We start from the raw sequence: 19,096 nt of genomic DNA, 5'->3' as shown, positions 1-19,096 counted from the left end.
CGTTTATTTTAATGTAATGTATTTTAATGTAAGCAGGGCTCCCCTGAAAAAGAGACCTTGGTCTCAGTGTGACACCCCTGTATGAATAAAGGTTTAATAATATTTCTTTAATTTAATTTCACCATTTATATCAGACGATTTAAAATTAAATCGTTAAAAAATAGTCAGACAAGGTATACATTATCAATGAGGCTTATAAGGATAACAGAACCATATTTTCACTGATGGTTGAGAATTATCTAACAAGATGAAATGTAACTTTAATCACAAACTGAGGAAAAAGGGAGGCCCCAGGAGTCACATCCTGTATGATACTCAATATCAACTTTATACTGTACACTATATAGCCTTCGGTTCTTCTTTCCAAAACACGTGGTGTAGAGAGATGACAGAGCTCTATTCGATTCTTAGAGGTCAAGCACTTAGGGAAATCAAACTCGACAGAAAGAGACGAGTTGCATAGCATGAAAGGTGAGCTCAACTCAATAAATGTGTATTTGTTAGCTGAGTGAAAAAAATGTTCAGTGTCCAAATTCTAAATGTTTTCCTCAATAAACACAATAACTATCCAACAATTTATTTTGACAATATAACAATGGTATCCATTGCTTTGTAATTTTGATTCAACCCCCAAATTACAACCTCGTCAAATAATCGGCAAACACCTAGAAGGACAAATCAAAAATATACCCACACACACTTCTGAAGCATGCAAAAAGCTGCCCAGATGTGGTCTTCTGAGATGACGAATCGGAATAAGTAAGAGCTTTCTATCCCATGAACCCTGGGGACTTCACTGTCCCTCTGTCTTAGCCATCTGGATCCCAGCTCTAAACACAAACTTTAAACACATCCAGATGACAGGGCTCACGTAACATGCTTCTCAGTGAGATCTCAATCAACAAGGTTAGCCAGCAGCCACCTTTTGAGGTGTCAAGACACTTCTTTTTGTTAATGGTCCAGTCATTGCTGAAGTTCCCCTCAGTTTTATCCCATGAGGCATTACCCAAGCCACAGAGAGGTCACTCTGGAAAAAGCGGATACAAACATGTAAAACAGCAGTGAATGACTGCAGCTACCCCAAAAGAAATGATCTGATCAAGCCTGATCAACCCTGTGCCTGATCAACCCTCCAAGTCATATGAACTATGAACTCTCACCATGTACTAGTAATAGGTTGGGCTCGCATCTTGTGTCTGATTCCTCTGGCAGTTTTTCCACCCAAACCATTCTGCCAGGGCCCTTAGCCTTATGTTATGTTATGTTAAGACACAGGACTTTCTAGAAAGCACAATGAAAATAAAAATGTAGCACTGTGGAGACTGAAATCACTCAAACATTTTCCCACTAAACCTTCAGAGCCTACCTAATTTGACCACATGTTTCTGCTGGTCCCAAATGTAATGTAAATACACAGATTTTTTTTAGTTGCTTTCATTCAGAGCTTATTGCCTGTTAGCCTATTCCCTTTTACAACCCCTTTATTACAACAGTTCTTAGTCCTGTTGACGTTCATCATGTCACACAAGCAACAAATCATAACATGGCTTTAAAATGAAACCCAATCAACCACCTTCAGCAGGTTGGCACTTTTAATTATAAAAAGGTTCATAAGCATGTCTTGTGTGTTTTGGTTTGGAAACCATTACATCTTTTTTGTCATGGTAAAAGTATTGAGTTTCCTTGTTAATCAAAAAACCTGATTAAGTGTTGCCTTTTGGCTGGCATGATGAATATAACTGAGATGGAGCACTGTAATTGAACACTAAAGAAGAGAAAAAAAAAGATACTCTTCACTCAGGGTGTTTAAGTCTCCTTCATGCCTTTGAGTGGGTTGGCTTTACGTTGAATGAAACAGAATATGATCCTTCAGGAAAACATACATAATTCCCATAAGCCTAAAATATGGTGAAGTCGAGAAATAGAGAAAAAGTTGTGTTGCACTACTGAACCCAATCTAATCAGGAAAGTATCCTCTTTATGCTTGCAGTTTTTTTTATGCCATTTAGCTTGTCCAACCTAATGATATGACCTAATGATATGACCTCTTCAAAACCCAATAATTTAAGATTTTGTTTAATTCTTCTGTGGCCTGTCTTGATTTTCCAACAGTTTCAGCTTCTCCTGTAATTTCAAAATGACCTTCAGCAAAAAGCCGGAAAAGTACAGCACATGTTTCACCAGTGGGTAATTTAAACCTTACCAAGTTTCAGGGTGAGAGCAGGGAATCCCACGTGCAAGCCCCACCTGACACAAGACGAGCAGCATGTGAGGGGAAGTTATTGAAGTGGTCATTAAAAGAGACTTCAAGCAGAGGCGGCTCCCCCAGTGGGGAGTGAGGGGCAGTGCCCCACCTGATCCATCTGCCAGAGAGTGAAAACAAAGCTCCCTACAAATACACTTTTCCAAAATATGCTCAAGAAATTACATTGTGACAGTTATGGTCCGCCAAAGAAAGCAGTTTGAGTCAGCTGACGCTTTGCCCATCGCTCCCTGCTTAAATTGGTGTATAATAGCTTTTTATGGGGGGACCTCAGGAAAGAACTGTTTGATGGAGATACGGCGGGTTTGAGTCAGATATAGTAATCCCTCTAGGGAGGTTATAAGAGTAAAGACTCACTACATGTAATTGAGGCCATATGGATTGTGAGTCGATGCACCTTGGGTTGCTTTAAATGTAACGTGCCCTTTTGGTGGTAGATTATTGACTCCATGGAGGCTTTCATATGTTCCAAGTGGAAAAGTGACAACGGCTGTTTGACATGACTCTGGCCTTTGTGCCCAAGGAACCATTCATTTGTGAGGCAGCCAGATTGCAATCAATGAGGGTTTCAGATGGGCCAGTGCGAGCCAATCCATCTAGCGCTGTGGGGATGTTTTTCCATTGCAGACCCCTTTCCCAGCAGATTACAGATGAGTAATGGGCGTGGTCAGCCTTCATGACAGCTTACACTCCACTGCCGCTTCCAAAAAACACTTGCTTCGATGCCAGCAGTTGCCAAGTTGACAGTGTACAAAGAGCCCTTTGAAAATAATAATAAGATCCAGCAAGGATGATCTTATATTTACTGCAAGACGGTGAGGTGTACACCAATGACCAACCACGGCAAAGCACATATAGATAAACTGCAGTAAACTTAATGGGTAGCCTTCAGGTACAGTACTGCTTGAAAGTTTGTGAACCCTACAGGGATGGTCATTATTTTTGTATAAAAATATTAAAATTAACTTTACCTAAACTCCAATTCGTAATAAATACATTTAAAATAAAGGACATAAACAAAAATTTTGTTTATTTAACGAAAGTGATTTATTTAACAAAAACTCAAATTTCATGTCTGCAAAAATATGTGAACCTCTTCAGTCAATAGCTTGTGGCACCTCCATTAGCAGCGACAACTTGGAGTATACGTCTTGTATAGCCACTAATCAGTCTCTGACATCTGTTTTGAGGGATTTTTGCCCACTCCTCCTTACAGAACACAGCCAATTGAGTGAGGTTTGAGGGATGTCCGTCATGAACTGCCGGCTTCAGGTCCTGCCACAGCATCTCGATTGGATTTAGGTCAGAACTTTGAATTGGCCAATCCAAAACACAAATCTTCTTTCTCCTGAGCCATTCTTTGGTAGATTTGAAGACCCAGAAGACCCATTTTTAGCCCAGCTTTAGCTCCTTGACTGATGCTTGACGTTCTGTTCAAGAATCTCCTGGTATACCTCAGAATTCATGGTTCCCTTAATGATGTGGAGTCATCCAGGTCCAGAGGAGGAAAAGCAGCCCCAGATCTTGACATTCCCACCACCATGCTTGACTGTTGGGATAAGGTTCTTTTGGTGGTAGCCAGTGTTGGGTTTTCGTCAAACATCTGTCCAGAGAACAAAAACCTTCAGGCTTGTCCAGGTGGTGTCTAGCAAAGTTAAGACAGGCAGTTTGGTTCTTCTTTGACAACAGAGGCTTGTTCCTAGCAACCTTCCCATGAATGCCATTTCGATTCAGTGTTCTTCTTATTGTTGAAGCATGCACAGTCACCTGAGATGCAGCAAGGGAGGTCTGCAAATCTCTTGATGTTATGTTTGGGTTGGCTTTTACCTGATTTATTATTTTTCTTGTGGCTCTTAGGGATATTTCGGAAGGGCGTCCACTTCTAGGCCGAGTTGCTATCATGTTAAATGCTAAATTATTTGCCTCACAGTGGACTGATGGAGCTCAAATCTTGTTGAGATGATTTTATAGCCTTCCCTAGACTGATGTGCTCTCACTACCCTCTTCCTGATGTCCTCTGAGATCTCCTTTCCTCTTGGCATGGTGTGTTTTGCATTCACCAGTATGGGTAACACAAAACTGACCAGGTCTATTATCTCTATTTATGAGTCCCGCCCAAACTCTTTCCTAAAGATCTCTCCTTTGAATGTCAGATAAAAAAAGACTGGTTCTGATTAAATAAAGATTTCATGGTAAAAACAAAAAAAAAATCTGTAATTGCACAAGAGGTTCACATACTTTAAAGCAGCACTGTATATCATAATTATTGATTGTATTCATTTTGTTCTGATGTTTCATAATTTCCATATAATTGATACCCACGGCGTAATTTATTCAGATCCTGTGCAAATCCTACAAAGCCTTATTATGAGTATGATATAACAATTATTCTTTTTCTGTTCTGAAGCTGTGAAGTCTAAAAGTTCATTGACCAAATAACACATTTCCAAGTAAAATAGCCTACATTTGCAACAGAATGCCTAGTTATACACTCCTGTTGCCTAATGATTTTACATTTATTTTATCAAACAGCTATAGGCCTATAGGTGCACATTAGTTGGATCCAATGTGAATCACGAGAGAATGGTAATAGTTACATTGTAAGTTACCATAAATAGTATGGAAGCTTTGCCTATACCCATATCTTCAGATACCCTGCAGTATCTTCAGATGTGTACAGGTGATAATTAATTACAATCATGCAAAGTGATTCACAGTTTAATGGTCCAAATATCCTCGATTTTACGTACGGCAAGCAAGGCCTTATAAATAGCTTCCATCCGCCATCGATTGACAAGATTATTAGATGGATGTCCGCTCCTACAACGTCTCTCAGTTCTAAGCCTTCTTATGAATCTGATAATTGTCTTTTACAAACAGTGAAACAGCCTTAAACGAAGCACTTCAGGGGAACTTGCTCAACAACATACTTTACAGTAAAACACTGGCTCTTAAACGAAGCACTTCAGGGGAAATTTCTCAGCAACACACTGTACAGTAAAACAGTGCAATGTTTTAGGGATGTATCAATAAAGAAAGGCACCCACTGAAAACTGAAACGCCTAATGAACTCTTGAGGTGGCAGCCCCCTGATGTTATATGGAAAGCATTCAAACCACAGTGAAACATGATTGTCAGTATCCACAGATTATACTTCTTGTGAACAAAGTTGAAGCAATACATGCATGACTTGCTCTGGACAGAGGGCTATTAACTAATGTTAATTCATATCAAATAGCAGGCCTCACATAAGAAGAGGAAGATGGATGCATTTCCAAAAAACGGCAGTTCTCTTGCCATTATCATTTCCTTTTTCTCTCTCCAAAGACCCTAATTTGGAGAAAAGATCAGTGTCGATTTGTCCACAATTGTTGGCTACATGAGAGTGAGCAAGTAGAATAATGAGCCAAGACCAGCTTTGTTTTCATGCTCCATCTATAAAAACTTGCGCCAACAGGTCCATTTCAGACCAGGGCAATAAAAAAATGATTGACATAATTTGACGCAGAACATTCTTGTTTTTTCAGCTGGATATTCTACAGGAGCATGGCTGAGCTTTGAATGAAGAATGAAAATTATATTGTAGTGTGGATTATTGACAGACACATATTGTGGCATGTAGCTGGCTAACACCACTTGTATTGAAGAATAGAAGATTTTTAGAATCTATAAAACAGTAATTTGAAAGTTAACCAAATAATCTTGTGCAAACTAAAATAACATATCTGTTGAAATGATTACTGGTGTGACAAGTGCAGTAGTTTAGAAATTAGAAACACATGCTTAAAAAATGTATTGACTTAAAACTATTTAGTTACATTAAGATAATAAAAATCACTGGCCAGGATTTTAATCACCAGAGATACACAGCTATCTCTACAGCAGCCTGAAGACTTGGGTGAGAAAAGACTTAAGGAGTGACATGACTACTACACTATTTTTCAACTTAGGGATTGCATAACTAACCAGCCACTGACGGTATCTGAGGAGTTGCATCCAACACCATCTAAATTGAAAGGCCTACTCCTGACTTCAAATACATAACATAAATCCTCAAATGCTGTCAACATATTATTATTTTTTTATTTTTTTAAACTGTTAGTTATACAAGCATATCTCAAACCAGGATATTATGAGTGACCAACAAATTCCAATAATCAAAGAGCCCAACCTTGACCACTAGATGTCCTCAGAAAAGACAAATCTTTCTGCATGGAGAGAACTGAGGTCATTAAAGTCATCTCTTTCTTCACAGATGGTTCTAAAACGTGGGTGGCCGTGGGGATTTCATTCAACCCTGAACCAGTCTCACTAGGCCATTGTTTCTAAGAATTCCCCTGCAAATATCACCATGGTTTATCACCAAGCAGACACTCACCTCCAACAGCTAGTCCCACTGAAGAACAACCAATATCTAAAAGGATTCCAACACTAATTATCTGTTTCACCCATTCTGTAACAAAAGAAGGCAACTTTACATTAAGGTAAACTTTATAGGGTTTGTAAAGCGTGTCAGTTAATAACTGATATACAGTGCCTATAGAAAGTCAACACACCCTTTCAAAATGTTCTTTTTTTGCTGATCTGCGCAGCCTACTGGACACATTCAGCTTCAAAGAACAGTTTCAATAATTGATTAACAATGAAAAACAGATTAGACCTGTTTGAAAAAGTCTACACACCCATTGTTGTGGCTCTCCTCAAATGCAGTAAATTACTGTTACTAAAGTTACTGAATAGGTTGGATTGAGTCTGAGTGCAATGATAATGAATGAATACCCTTGTCTTTGGAAGGTCCCTCATTTGAATAGGAATCATTTACACACTGTACTGCCCTGACCTACAGACTGTGTTATTGATTTATATTCGTATGAGGGACACTACAAGGCCATTAATTCATAAATAGTTTGAACTATTATTATTGCACTCAAATGGACTCAATTTGACATGTATTGAGTAAATTGAAGACGTTTTTTAGGCTTTTAGAGTAGAATGCTACTTGCCCTAAAAAAACAAAGATACAAACCTAAAATCTCATCAACAAAAACCAATGCAAGTGTCAAAATAGTGAATCATCCCTTTAATAATGGTCAGTGTAACATTCTCCATTGAAACATTTTGGCAATGTTTGTTAGGCATGTTAAGGAGCCACTGAGATGTCAGACAGAAAAACCATTCCATCTATGTTTACGCTGTGCTGTTAACACATTGGGACAAGTCCACAGAATGTCTCTCTTGGGTCCCTCACCTCTGGGTCAAAAAGCCAGGGGAAGAAAGGGTTCATTTTCTGCCATTAGATCACGTGGCTATGACCACATCAGAATGTTGCCGTTACTATTTGGACGCAAACAAAATAACCAAGGACAATGTTATGGCAGAAACTTGGTATCCATGTTGATTGCATTTACAGTCAAATTTGCCATTGAACATCTGTTTCTGGTGAATGATTCCACCTCTAATGACATTCCATTTCATTTAGCTCTTGTTCTTGTTAACTAACTTATGTTATATCAACTTTCTTCGTAAACAATGGAAAATGTGCTGTGTGCAAATTGTCTCATTTCTACAACCTTTTGATTATACATCAAGTGTATTTTTGCCTTTGTGTATTCTACAACCAATTGGTTACACTTTGCCTTTGCTAATTCAGAAATTCCATACTTAGGTCATCAGAAAAAAAAAGTGCTTTGGGAAAAGAGTATAAGAGATGTCCCTAGGGCATGCTTCTTTCTACCTAAATAGGCATATCCACTAGGTATACTGAATGAAAACAGAGAGATCAGGAAAGACTTGCACTTTTTCAGCCTCTTGTCACGCACAGTCTCTTTGAAGCTTCATTCAGATGAGAAAACAATCGGCTCAAGTTGGATAGACAATAATCTGTCTTCCTTTCTCCCTGTACCCTCTGTTCCAGCTTCTGTTTTGCAGGGTGGTGAATGGATGGCCACCACCTGGCTCCCGTCCACTGTACTATAATCGACACCACCTGGTATCTATGGCAGTCTGAGCCACCAGACCAGCCTGTGGCATGCAGGGGCTTGAGGTCTTCCGCTCAGATGGTTGGTGAATGCCCAAACGCATACTGAAGAACTCATTACAGAGGGATATGGAACTCTTTATTCAAACCCAAGGCATGACTGGCTATATCTATATTTTAGCCCATTATACCATCTGCTATTTAAAATTAAAATGAGAAACAAATCCCGAGGTCATGTGCATCACGGTCCTCACAACAACCTACCTATGATACAAATTTAAAACAGAACTAGAGAAAGACAAAAACTGTAACTGAAACAGAGAGGACCACAGCATTTATATATCATCATTGTGGCTATTTTTTATGTAGGTCCTCTTGCATATTGTATTCTGATCTGCAGAATAGAATAAAATGTAAATCAATAGTCCCTGTTTGTAATTAAAGTAAATAGCTACCCCTTAGAGCACAATGTTATCCCCAGGTCTCCAGAAAAGTATAATATTTCATCAATAAAAGTAAAGAGAGACCACAGATCTGCTTTGCATTGCCTCTATTCAAACAACAAAAAATTGCTCAAAACAATCAAATAGCTACTAAATTGGTTGAAATCTTAATTTCAAAATAAAACCAACAAAGGGTTTAGGACAGGTATAGTATAAAAAGAAAATCAGAAAAGAAGAAAACAAATCTTCATAATAAAACATGAATACATACATAAATACATCCCATACGCACAATTACATTTGAAAGCTGATGTTGTGGTGCAGAATTTGTACTTCCACATAAAATTCTGAAAAGTATTGTAAGGAAACACGGAATTATGCATTTGTACATCTAACGACATACATTTCAAAGTATGATTCAAAAGGACGGTAATCTGTGCTGAGGTACTTGACTTGAGGCGGAACATGTTACATTAATAAAGATTATATCATTTTTGCTTTGAGAGAGGAGCCCTGGAATTCTCTGGCTCCCGGTTCCCCCTCCCTCTCCCTAATTAAACCCATGAGCACTTTGACTGACAGCTTGGCCCTCTGAATAGATTGATTTCAAACAGTTTACAAGGCTTTTTCAGGAGAAGACTTCTGACGAGAAACACTTGTCATGATTCGCTCCATGAGCAAATGCTTATCATAGGTAGATGATCAGAGTGGCAGTACACACTTTTTCAAAGGCAGAAAAATAGCATGTTCGAAATGTAGATGCTTTCCATGGGGGCCATTCAAACAGTGAGCCCTGCACGTTTATTGGCGTTAACACCTCAAATGTCAATGGGAGCTCTGCATTTTTTCACAGAGCATGGTGAGATAATGTTTAGAGAAACAGTGTCTGTGAAAAAAAACTGCGCAATGCTAATGGTCTAAACCGGGATCCAGCTGGTCTGTACAGCACTAGCACTGTATGACAGAGTCCAGGCCCAGAGAGAAGCGAGGCCTCTGGGACACATTGCTTGAGAGTGAGATGTGACTCATAAAGGCTATGAGAATGTCCAGGAAAGCAAATTATCCACATTTTTCCAAAAGAGACTGTCTCATATCAGTGACTTATAAGCATAGGCTAGCAAGAAAAATCTAACCACTATGCAATGTCGTTGAGTTACCGAATAGATGAATAATGTTTGTGACCCATAAGTCTTCATTCAGACTGTAAAAAATATGATTCTTGTGAGAGATGGCATTGGCTATTATTTGGAAGTGCCTGCTGGTTACCATTTTCAGGTTTTCAAACTAATTAGAAAAGTAAAGAGAAATAGAGGTATGACATGATTTTCTGCATACATCAACAAAATGTAAACAATGGAGCAAATAGCACACCATTTCAATGTCATATCTGTTGTGCTCAATGAATAACATTCAATGAGAGCAGAATAACTTTTTATAACATTGTTTGACACTACACTACATCATGCAAAGTCTCCTTTGACAACAAAAACAATGGGTCCTTATTACTTTGACGAGGTAATAAGACAGTCGATCTACACTCATTAAGGTATTCATAAGTCATATTCATCATATGGAATGGGGTACTGATAATATCACTGACAGTGGCTTTAACTGTCAACCTGAGTGGCCCGAAAACCATCTCAAGAGGTGAGAGGTGATTTCTTTCATTGCTCTCTTTGTATAATGAAGTTCAGTTCTTCTGTATGTTATAAATTAGGTGAGATGTTGTTGGTGCTAGTGCCAATAATAAATGTTTAGCCTCAATGTCTAAAGGAAACCTGGGCAGCAGAAGGGGAAAATAGGCATACGTTCCTAATTCAGCAAAATTATATTTACAACATTACAGTCAAATCTTTTAACCCAATCTTATGATCATCCAATTGATTATTTCTGGGGGACATGATCTCAGTGTCGTCAAATATGTTATGGAGAAGATCATGCAGGATATCCAAGTAAAACAATACATGAGGTAATGCAATTTATCCTGCATGTTACTTTTATCTAATCCATGTGTGGTGCGGTAGGTGCTGGTGGGTACATGTGGTAAGTATATGAATAAGACACTAGTTCAAGCTTTAAAAAAGGGACAGTTCACCAATGTTTTTCCTCAAAATCGTTGTCTAGATCACCTTACGAATGTGTGGGCATGTGAAACTGGTTTCTTAATGCGTTCTGTACATCAAAAGCTAGGTATCGCTAGTTTGAGGATTTTACCCTTAGTGACGTATTTGGGGGGAATCACATGGTTTTGAAAAGGTTGGAGCTTTAAGGAAGAGTGAGCTTACCGTTCCCGAATTAGCTACTGCCTGGTTTGTTTATATCCATAACCACCACTTCAGTGCATTCATCTATCACTTGTGTTTACTCACGTACATATTAGTTTAAATGCCCCTCTGTGGCCAACTGGGTGCCGCAAATCACTATGGGCGTTGTAGGATTTCATCTTTCTAACATATTACATCCTGGTCCGATAAAAGGCTATTTTCTCGCTTACTTTTTAAAAAAAAATCCTGGCTATTTAGACAACAAAGACCACTTATAAATTGATGTTGAGTTTGGGTAACCATCAGTGAAACTTTCATTTCAAGAGTTAATATAGTGAAACATTAAAGAAACTTAACAGATTATATCATACTTACAGGAAATAATCACAGTAGGGAACAATTTGTCAAAAAGGCCCAAACTTTTTTTTTTTAATCATATCCCTGCACTTGTACAGAGAGGACAAACAAACATTATTGCAGGATGGTTGGTAGGGAAAAACAAATAGAAGAAAACCAAAAACACATGTCATACCATAGCAGTGACCAGTTCAGAGACCATCAAGTTACATTCAGCTAAATCCTTGGCCAAAGAAAGGATGATGTAAATCCAACTATTCTGTGACAGACTGAAGCAATTCCAGACTGACCTTTTCACACATACATAATATTTTAGATTTTTAGAAAAGATCTATCTTTCATTAAGGCACCCGACTGCATTTCCCCATGACTCAAAGATGATGGTGAACAGACACTCAAAGTCTTTCCTCATTGCTTTGCACGACCAAGCGAGGAAAATTTAGGAGAAGGATTCCTGCCAACCACTTAGCATGAGGGAGACATAATAAACGGGGAAAAGCAAGGCTGGGATGGGGCTGGTGTGTCAAGCAATAGGGTGGCAGATGAGGATGAAGGTGTCAAGTTAATTTTTTTTTGCAAATAGGTCCATTCAATTCTACCACAAATCCCCTAAGACCTCTGAAAAGATAAAATACTTAAATATACAGCAATAAATGAAACTACAAATTCTATCTGAAAAGCAATGGAAGAAAAACATTAGCTCTGAATAAATAAATAAAAAAGGATAACTGCACTGTAACTAAGAAGTTGCTTTTATACAAATTGTGCAACATGAATGACAATGATACAATGATAACCATAAACACCGTAGGGTAAAAAAGCTGAGTACTTCCCATAGGACTTAAGGTCATCTTTCTGCTCATTTTTTGATTAGCTGTTATGTTGAAACTCATTCAATCTGGTTGATTCATTACAGGTCCAGTGTTTTCCTTCACAGCACTGGAACTTTGAAATATAGCAGAACCATTAATGGCACGTTACTTCCATTAACGATACTTCAATAATCATTTATACACAAAGATCCCAACTCTTCCAAGCCACAGACATTGAAGAGAGAGGTGTAACAGCAGGAGAGGTGTAACATCTATAATTTTTTATTAAAAATCTAAAATTCTCTGACCCGTATCAAAATCCTAATTGTTCACGTAATAACAACATGAATAGGAATATGAATGCTGTGTGTGGTCTGCCTTGTGTAGGAGTGAGAATTCTTATCAATGAAAATGTTCATGGCACCTAATCCCTTTAACTAGCGATGGGAGCCATCACAAGAACCTCACTTTATACTGTTGCATGCTGGTTCTGAAGGGGAAAAACTTTACCTGCTTTGGTTAGTGCAATGCAGTGGTGGTCTTCTTGGCAGTACATTGTAAAACATAAGGTAAGTAAAACCTTTTTACATTTTTGGAAAGACTCCCCAGCCTCTGTCAGACTCCTCCTCAGCAGATTCTTTCTCCTCAATGGACTCCACATAATGTCCTCGTGTCTCAGATTAATTTCAAATTCAAAGCCTATTTCTTGAAGTGTCTCATGACCCACTTGAAGCCTTTTTAGTTGGACTGTAGAGTATGTACTGTAGAACGCATGCAAGCTACTAAAGCCTCTGTGCCAGAGTGGTAAAGAAATATAGTGGCATCAATAGCACTCTCAACCCTCCATTTAGAATACTTAGTGATTCAATCAATCCCTTTGGCATGTAAAGAGGCAGCGTTTATTGATGAATCATTCCCCTGAGGGTGCCACACAATCTATCATTAACAAGGACATTACCCTCAGGTGTGAGGAAGAACAGAAGGTAATTGCATACTTGCACACTACAACTTTTCACAGTACAGTTACAAAGCCGGATACAAGTAGGTATCAAAAGTCATTAGTGAGGTGTGAGCTCTGTATAAACTGAGTCATTTGGATTAAAGGCTGTTAAATACAAACCAAAGGGGAAGGTGTAATTCCACCGGATAATACCATGGGGCTTAAGTGTGTGACAGCAAACTATAACCTCCTCAGACAGCAGCCTTTGTTTTTGTTCCTTTGCTCGTCCAGGCGGGGTGAAAAACACTCCCCCTGAAACTCTCAACACCTGACAAAGAAATGAGACACAGGGCAGAATCAACAAGATTGAGCAAAATTGGGAGAGAGGAGAGGGGCAGACGAAAAAGGGGTGGGGAAGGCCATGTGCCCAGAGGGTTGGAGGGGGGTCAGTGGTGACTGTGAGCACAACCCAAAAAAAAAAAAAAAAAAAAAAAAAGGGGGAGGGCACACATGTAAAGATATTTAAGATGCTCAGGCACAGCTGGGGAGACAGAGCAGAGCCTGAACCAACAGTTGGCCAGAGGGGAGCTCCAGTTCAACCAGTCAGGCCTTCTATTCTTAACTTCACCAAACCAATCTTTTACACTCCGTCTTTTTCAGGACCACACGCTGAGTGAAAGAATCCCACTTGACCAGGACAGCTTGAATTTAAACAAAGCAAGACAGAGGCTAAACCTCCACGTGGGTGAAGAATCCAGATCTTTTAGCATAGAAAATGACGAAGGTGGCTTTGAGTGTCACCCTGCTGCTGCTGCTGCTGGTCGGGACATGGGCACAGAACCCCAGGAAGAGGCTGGCGCCGCCCAAGGCTCCCAAGCCACAGTGCTGCGATGAGGTGCGCTCCCTGAAGGTGCAGGTGGCCAACCTGACCAGCCTGCTGGAGGAGATGGGCCGCAAGCAGGAGACGGACCTGATGAACGTGGTGAGGCAGATGATGGAGCTGGATAAACAGAACCGGCAGCAGGAGGCTCGTGTCACCGAGGCTGAGAGCAAGTACTCAGAGATCAACAACAGGGTGGAGATCATGCAGCTGCAAGCTTCACAGTCTGGCACTCAGACTTCATCAGGTAAGGCAGACCCTCTTGATGATGTGTCACATGTTACACAGAGAGGTATTAACTAATATATAGACAGGGCAATGGAAAAATCACCATTGAAAGGCAATTGCTGTGAGAGGTTTTCATTCTAAATTGTCAGTGTCAGATCGGGTTCTTTGTCAAAATGCAGAAGTACAGCATAGTAGTGACAGTGTCAAATAGCCAGGATGAAAATCTGGACAGTTCCACATCACAGACCCAGACAACCTGACTTATGTGCTCTCTCTCTTTCCCTCTCTTTCTGCTTGCTCAGCAACTGCTGCCAGATGCTATTCCCAGGTGTGGGAATAAAAAAATAATCACTTGCTGCCATACATTATGCACTGTTATAAACATTTATTGCACACTCCTGTGTCAAAGCCACAGGAGTCTACAGTCTTGCATGATCACTAATTTCTGGCATCATGCCATCAGTTCTGTATTGTGTTCAATAATTAAGCCTTACACTCAAGTCAATTAAAAACATCACTTATCCAGCTGAAACTAATAACAAACAAAAAATATAGGTCGAATGGAATGTGAACTGTTGTTTTTCAAAAATAAGGAATTTCAAATGCACAAACATTTTCATTTACAGGACACTATGAACATATTTTTAGACATCGAAAACTATAATCAGCCTTGCACACTCTGAATCTTGGGCACGAGACAGCTGCCATCAATTGGTGATAATGGAGATTACAGTGTACAGACTTGTCTGGATGCCTCGTGGTAGCCAAAAGCCATAATCTGGATGCGTAGTGTTCTGTCTGCCAGACACTCAATAAAGACCACCTCCATCAAAGCGAATTATTTCCATCAGTTATTTGAACTTAACCAAACCATTAATCATCCACAATGTAGAGGGAGATTTAACTAGGCATGTCTCAGTTTATTATTTTAATATTCAATTAGCCAGTCTTGCAATGCTACTTCTGCATCATTGACAGGGTAAACACAGAGAAACTTTATAAAAATTAGAGAGACAGAGAAGCAGAGCAGGAAGAAAAGCAAAGATTAGAGTAGGATTTCCACTTCTGACTCAGACAGCCAAGAAAACACGTTAGCCACTTTTTTGACGCATTGGATCAATTTCTCTCTACTGATCTCAGAGCACTACTAATGGCCTGGCCATACCAACACAGGAACAATGGGGGGAACTATGCGAAAAACCAAACCATACTGTGTACAATATCCTTCTGTTCTGAACTCTTTGACTCTTTATGGGAGAAACATTTTTTAAATCAACCATGAAACAGCATCTGTTTTAGCCATCTTACCAAGACAGAACCTTCTATTTTCTAGATGCCATCTACGACTGTGCATCCCTGCACAGCAAGAACTACAAGATCTCTGGGGAGTACAAACTGCCAGCGGATGACTTCCTGGGGACTCCTGAGATGGATGTAAGTTATTACCCTGAAATGTTTTAGGTTTTAGGAGTCCTGCTATGTTGTATTCTATGCAGGATGCAATTGTAGGCACCTTTTCAAAGACTAGTTTAGGTATGTTGCTAAACCTCAGCCATTCGTTTTAGGTCTTCTGTGACATGGAAAGCCAAGGTGGTGGCTGGACCATCATTCAGAGACGCAAGGTGGGCCTGACATCGTTTCACCGAGACTGGAAGCAGTACAAGAACGGCTTTGGAACCATCCGGGGAGACTTCTGGCTAGGCAATGACAACATTTTCCGTCTGACAAGGCAGCCCAGTGTGTTGAGGATAGAGATGGAGGTATGGAGGGGGGCTGAGTGGGGGAAATGAAAACAGGGTAGTCATCATAACAAGGCCTCAGATACTGACAGTACTAGATAGATAAGACCATGGTAAAGCTTTCCATGGCTTAGGCTTTGGTTAGAAAAAAAAAAGTTAAAAACAAATGGAAACTCATGGTAAACGGTAACGCTCTTTCTCCATTGGAAATTACAGATATTACTAAATACTTAAACTTTTAGTTTTAGAAACCATAAGCATTGACAATGTTCCATACTCTCAGTTGCATACCTTTTCTGTAAGCTGTGCTGTAAATGGTTAAATCACGTATTGTGTGTTTTTCCTGTTTTCCAATGAAGGACTGGGAAGGTGAGATTAAATATGCAGAGTATGGCTATTTCACGATGAAGAATGAGCTGAACAGCTACAAGCTCTTCATTGCCAACTACAGTGGGAATGCTGGGGACTCCCTGCGCTACCACAACAACACCAACTTCAGCACCAAGAACAAGGACAATGACAAATGTGTGGACGACTGCGCTCAACTACGCAAAGGTACAAAAGCAAACTTGTTGTTGATTTGTGTTGAACATCAATGTTAAATACGATTGCAGCTAAAATTGGCCCTCAACAATCTGTTTCAAGAGTCTTAGCACTTAATTTAATTAGGCAAACACAAATTAAATCTGAATTACTCTCTAATGTGTCTATTTTTTTACCCTTCATTCCTCCAGGTGGTTACTGGTATAACTGCTGCACTGACTCCAACCTGAATGGTGTGTTCTATCGCTATGGGGAGCACACCATGAACACAGATGGGCTCACTTGGTATGGCTGGCATGGGCCCAACTACTCCATGAAGAGGGTGGAGATGAAGATCCGGCCACAGAACTTCTAACCATAAATGCTTCAACTTCAAACCCTGGATGATACGCATGCTTGCAGAGAGATTTAACAAAACCTGAGCAACCAAATTGTGGCTTTCCCTTGATTTAGGGAAAATGTCTTTATTATTGTCTGGAATATTTCTATGGGTTGAATGTGTGATGTTTTTAACATGTTTGATTGTAAATTGTAGTTCATTTCGTATTTATCTTTTAAAATATTGTATTTTTACCACTGTTCTGCAAGGGTAACTGAATGTTGCTTCCCTCTATCATTTGTCTCAAAGCATTAGGGTATATTTATCAGTCATAACACATGCCGTCTTCTAGTCTGTGGTTAGGTTGATTACATGTATTGCACAGGTATGACCATGCAAAACATTTCATAAAGCTCCATCAAGTGGTTACAATGGGCCTTTGAGAGCTACTGGAATGGGATTGACCACCCAATGTACTTCCATCAAAAGTACACAAAAGATTTTATTGTTGATTTTATGTAATTGTGTGATTTGTAAAATGTGTACAGCTCTATTATTGTTGTTTTGTGGGATAGAAAATAAACCTGTATTTTTTAAAAAGTGTGTTGCAGAAATCATTCTGTAAAGTCCATATGTCTTTCTAATTTAATATCAACAAATCATAATTTTGCACAGATTTTGAGACCTCAATGGTTAACTCTGGGCAGCAGCGAAAGGATATTTACCTTTTATCACAGGTGATAGTTATAATACTCATCATTGCATCCTTTACCAAAAGGTCAGCTGGACCTTGTTAAAGTCCCATAGACCCCACCATCTTTTTGTGTACAAAGCTCGACTGCATAAGCTCCCGGCTTATCTAACCTCATTATTGAAGTATAAGAACATAAAAAGTTAGTTCATTTTTTTAAATAACAAAAATAACCCCATTTCAGGAATCAATACCACACAAGTTTCCCACAACTGCCCATCCAGTCAATAGTTTTTACAGCCATTCTGACAAGCCTTTACCACATTCAAAATAAATGACCTTTCAACCACATATCATTGGAATGGCAAGTTATTTTCATTCTCACAGTGTTGCAGCTTGAATACCTTTCAGCAGGGTGCACTGCCTAAGTTTAAGCAAAGACAAGTCAAAGGTCCCCCCTGCATATCTTTAAAGAGGAGCCCAGGCCAGAAGGGAGCAGAAATAGTGATGGTTCCATTCCTCACCCCCCTAAAAGACTACAATAGAACAAACAGCATTCTAAAAAGTAAGTCCTTAGGATCTAAGAATTGCAACAAATTATTAGCAAATAATTTAATTGAATAACAATGAATTAATATGTGCAGCTTGTGCCCCCACCAGTCCAACCAAGTTTCCACCAGCTGCAGACTGGAGCTGGAGGTCCCAAGGAAAACTGGAAAACTGTGGGGAATGCCCCTGTCCTAATGGCTGACACGCTTCATTTCTTCAGCCTGCTCATTGAAAGGTCTGCTTGGGGATTTTTATAGTTCATTTCCAGGATAGCCTAACTTTCTGAAAGGGTACTGTACTTGTACTGCCAAAGCCTCAGCTATTTTCATCAAGATATCGTGAAGAACAAAGTGAGACTTGGCTTTTAGTTTCTTTGCTGGGAAAGTAAAACTACCTTAGTTTAAAAGTAAAATTACGGAAATAATTAAACCAATATGCAGTCAAGTAGATGTCCAGTCAGTTTTATGGACTCTTTCAGATGCAGCTGGAACTAAAAATCCATGAAGCAAAAACTATGAATTCATAAAATGTTCCAAAATTATAGTATGCAGTAGGAAAGTATAAATTATCCTAAGGGCTCAGGCTGTGTACACAACACATCTCAATACTAGTGCTTAACAAGGATATCAAGCACTGTACACTGATATTCTAACCTGAATATAGATTTTTTTTTTTTTTTTTTTTTTTTTTTTTTTTAATCAACACAACTATAGAAAATAGCATGTAAACAGTCACCGTCCCTGGAGTGAAGGGAAACTCATCTGAAATGTTTAGTAAAAAAATATTGATAAGGATGCTTCATTCTGAGAAAATATAACAGACGGAGTTGAGTCCAACTCGTAACGTGTGTTCCTTTTAGAACACATTACATAAGAAGGCTGCGGTTTAGACCCAAGGTTATTTTACTATGTCTGTTTTTACAGGAGGACTGTACAGAATTAAATGGGTTAGGACGACCAACATTGGATGGGAACCCATTTGACATTGACAGGATGGCTTCTGCTTAAGAGGTTGCAGCTTCCTTACATCTGAGCATACCAGACTTTATTTGAAATTCCATTTCCACAGAGCCCAGGCAACAGTATGGTCGC

General features: G+C 39.3%; 2 protein-coding genes across 2 annotated transcripts in view; one reads left to right on the top strand and one right to left on the bottom strand.

Moving 5' to 3' along the window:
* mtor (mechanistic target of rapamycin kinase) overlaps window positions 1-19,096 on the bottom strand; it is a 70,041-nt gene that overhangs the window by 29,444 nt on the left and 21,501 nt on the right. The window lies entirely within an intron of this gene.
* Window positions 13,622-17,365, top strand: angptl7 (angiopoietin-like 7). The gene is made up of 5 exons (XM_083675674.1): window positions 13,622-14,183; window positions 15,498-15,598; window positions 15,730-15,924; window positions 16,263-16,458; window positions 16,638-17,365. The coding sequence occupies exons 1-5, from the start codon at window positions 13,832-13,834 to the stop codon at window positions 16,799-16,801; spliced, it is 1,008 nt and encodes a 335-aa protein (XP_083531800.1). The 5' UTR covers window positions 13,622-13,831; the 3' UTR covers window positions 16,802-17,365.

The sequence above is a fragment of the Argentina silus genome, assembly GCF_951799395.1.
Source record: "Argentina silus genome assembly, chromosome: 8".
In the NCBI taxonomy this organism is placed as follows: Eukaryota; Metazoa; Chordata; class Actinopteri; order Argentiniformes; family Argentinidae; genus Argentina; species Argentina silus.
This window is presented reverse-complemented; position numbering and strand designations above follow the sequence as displayed.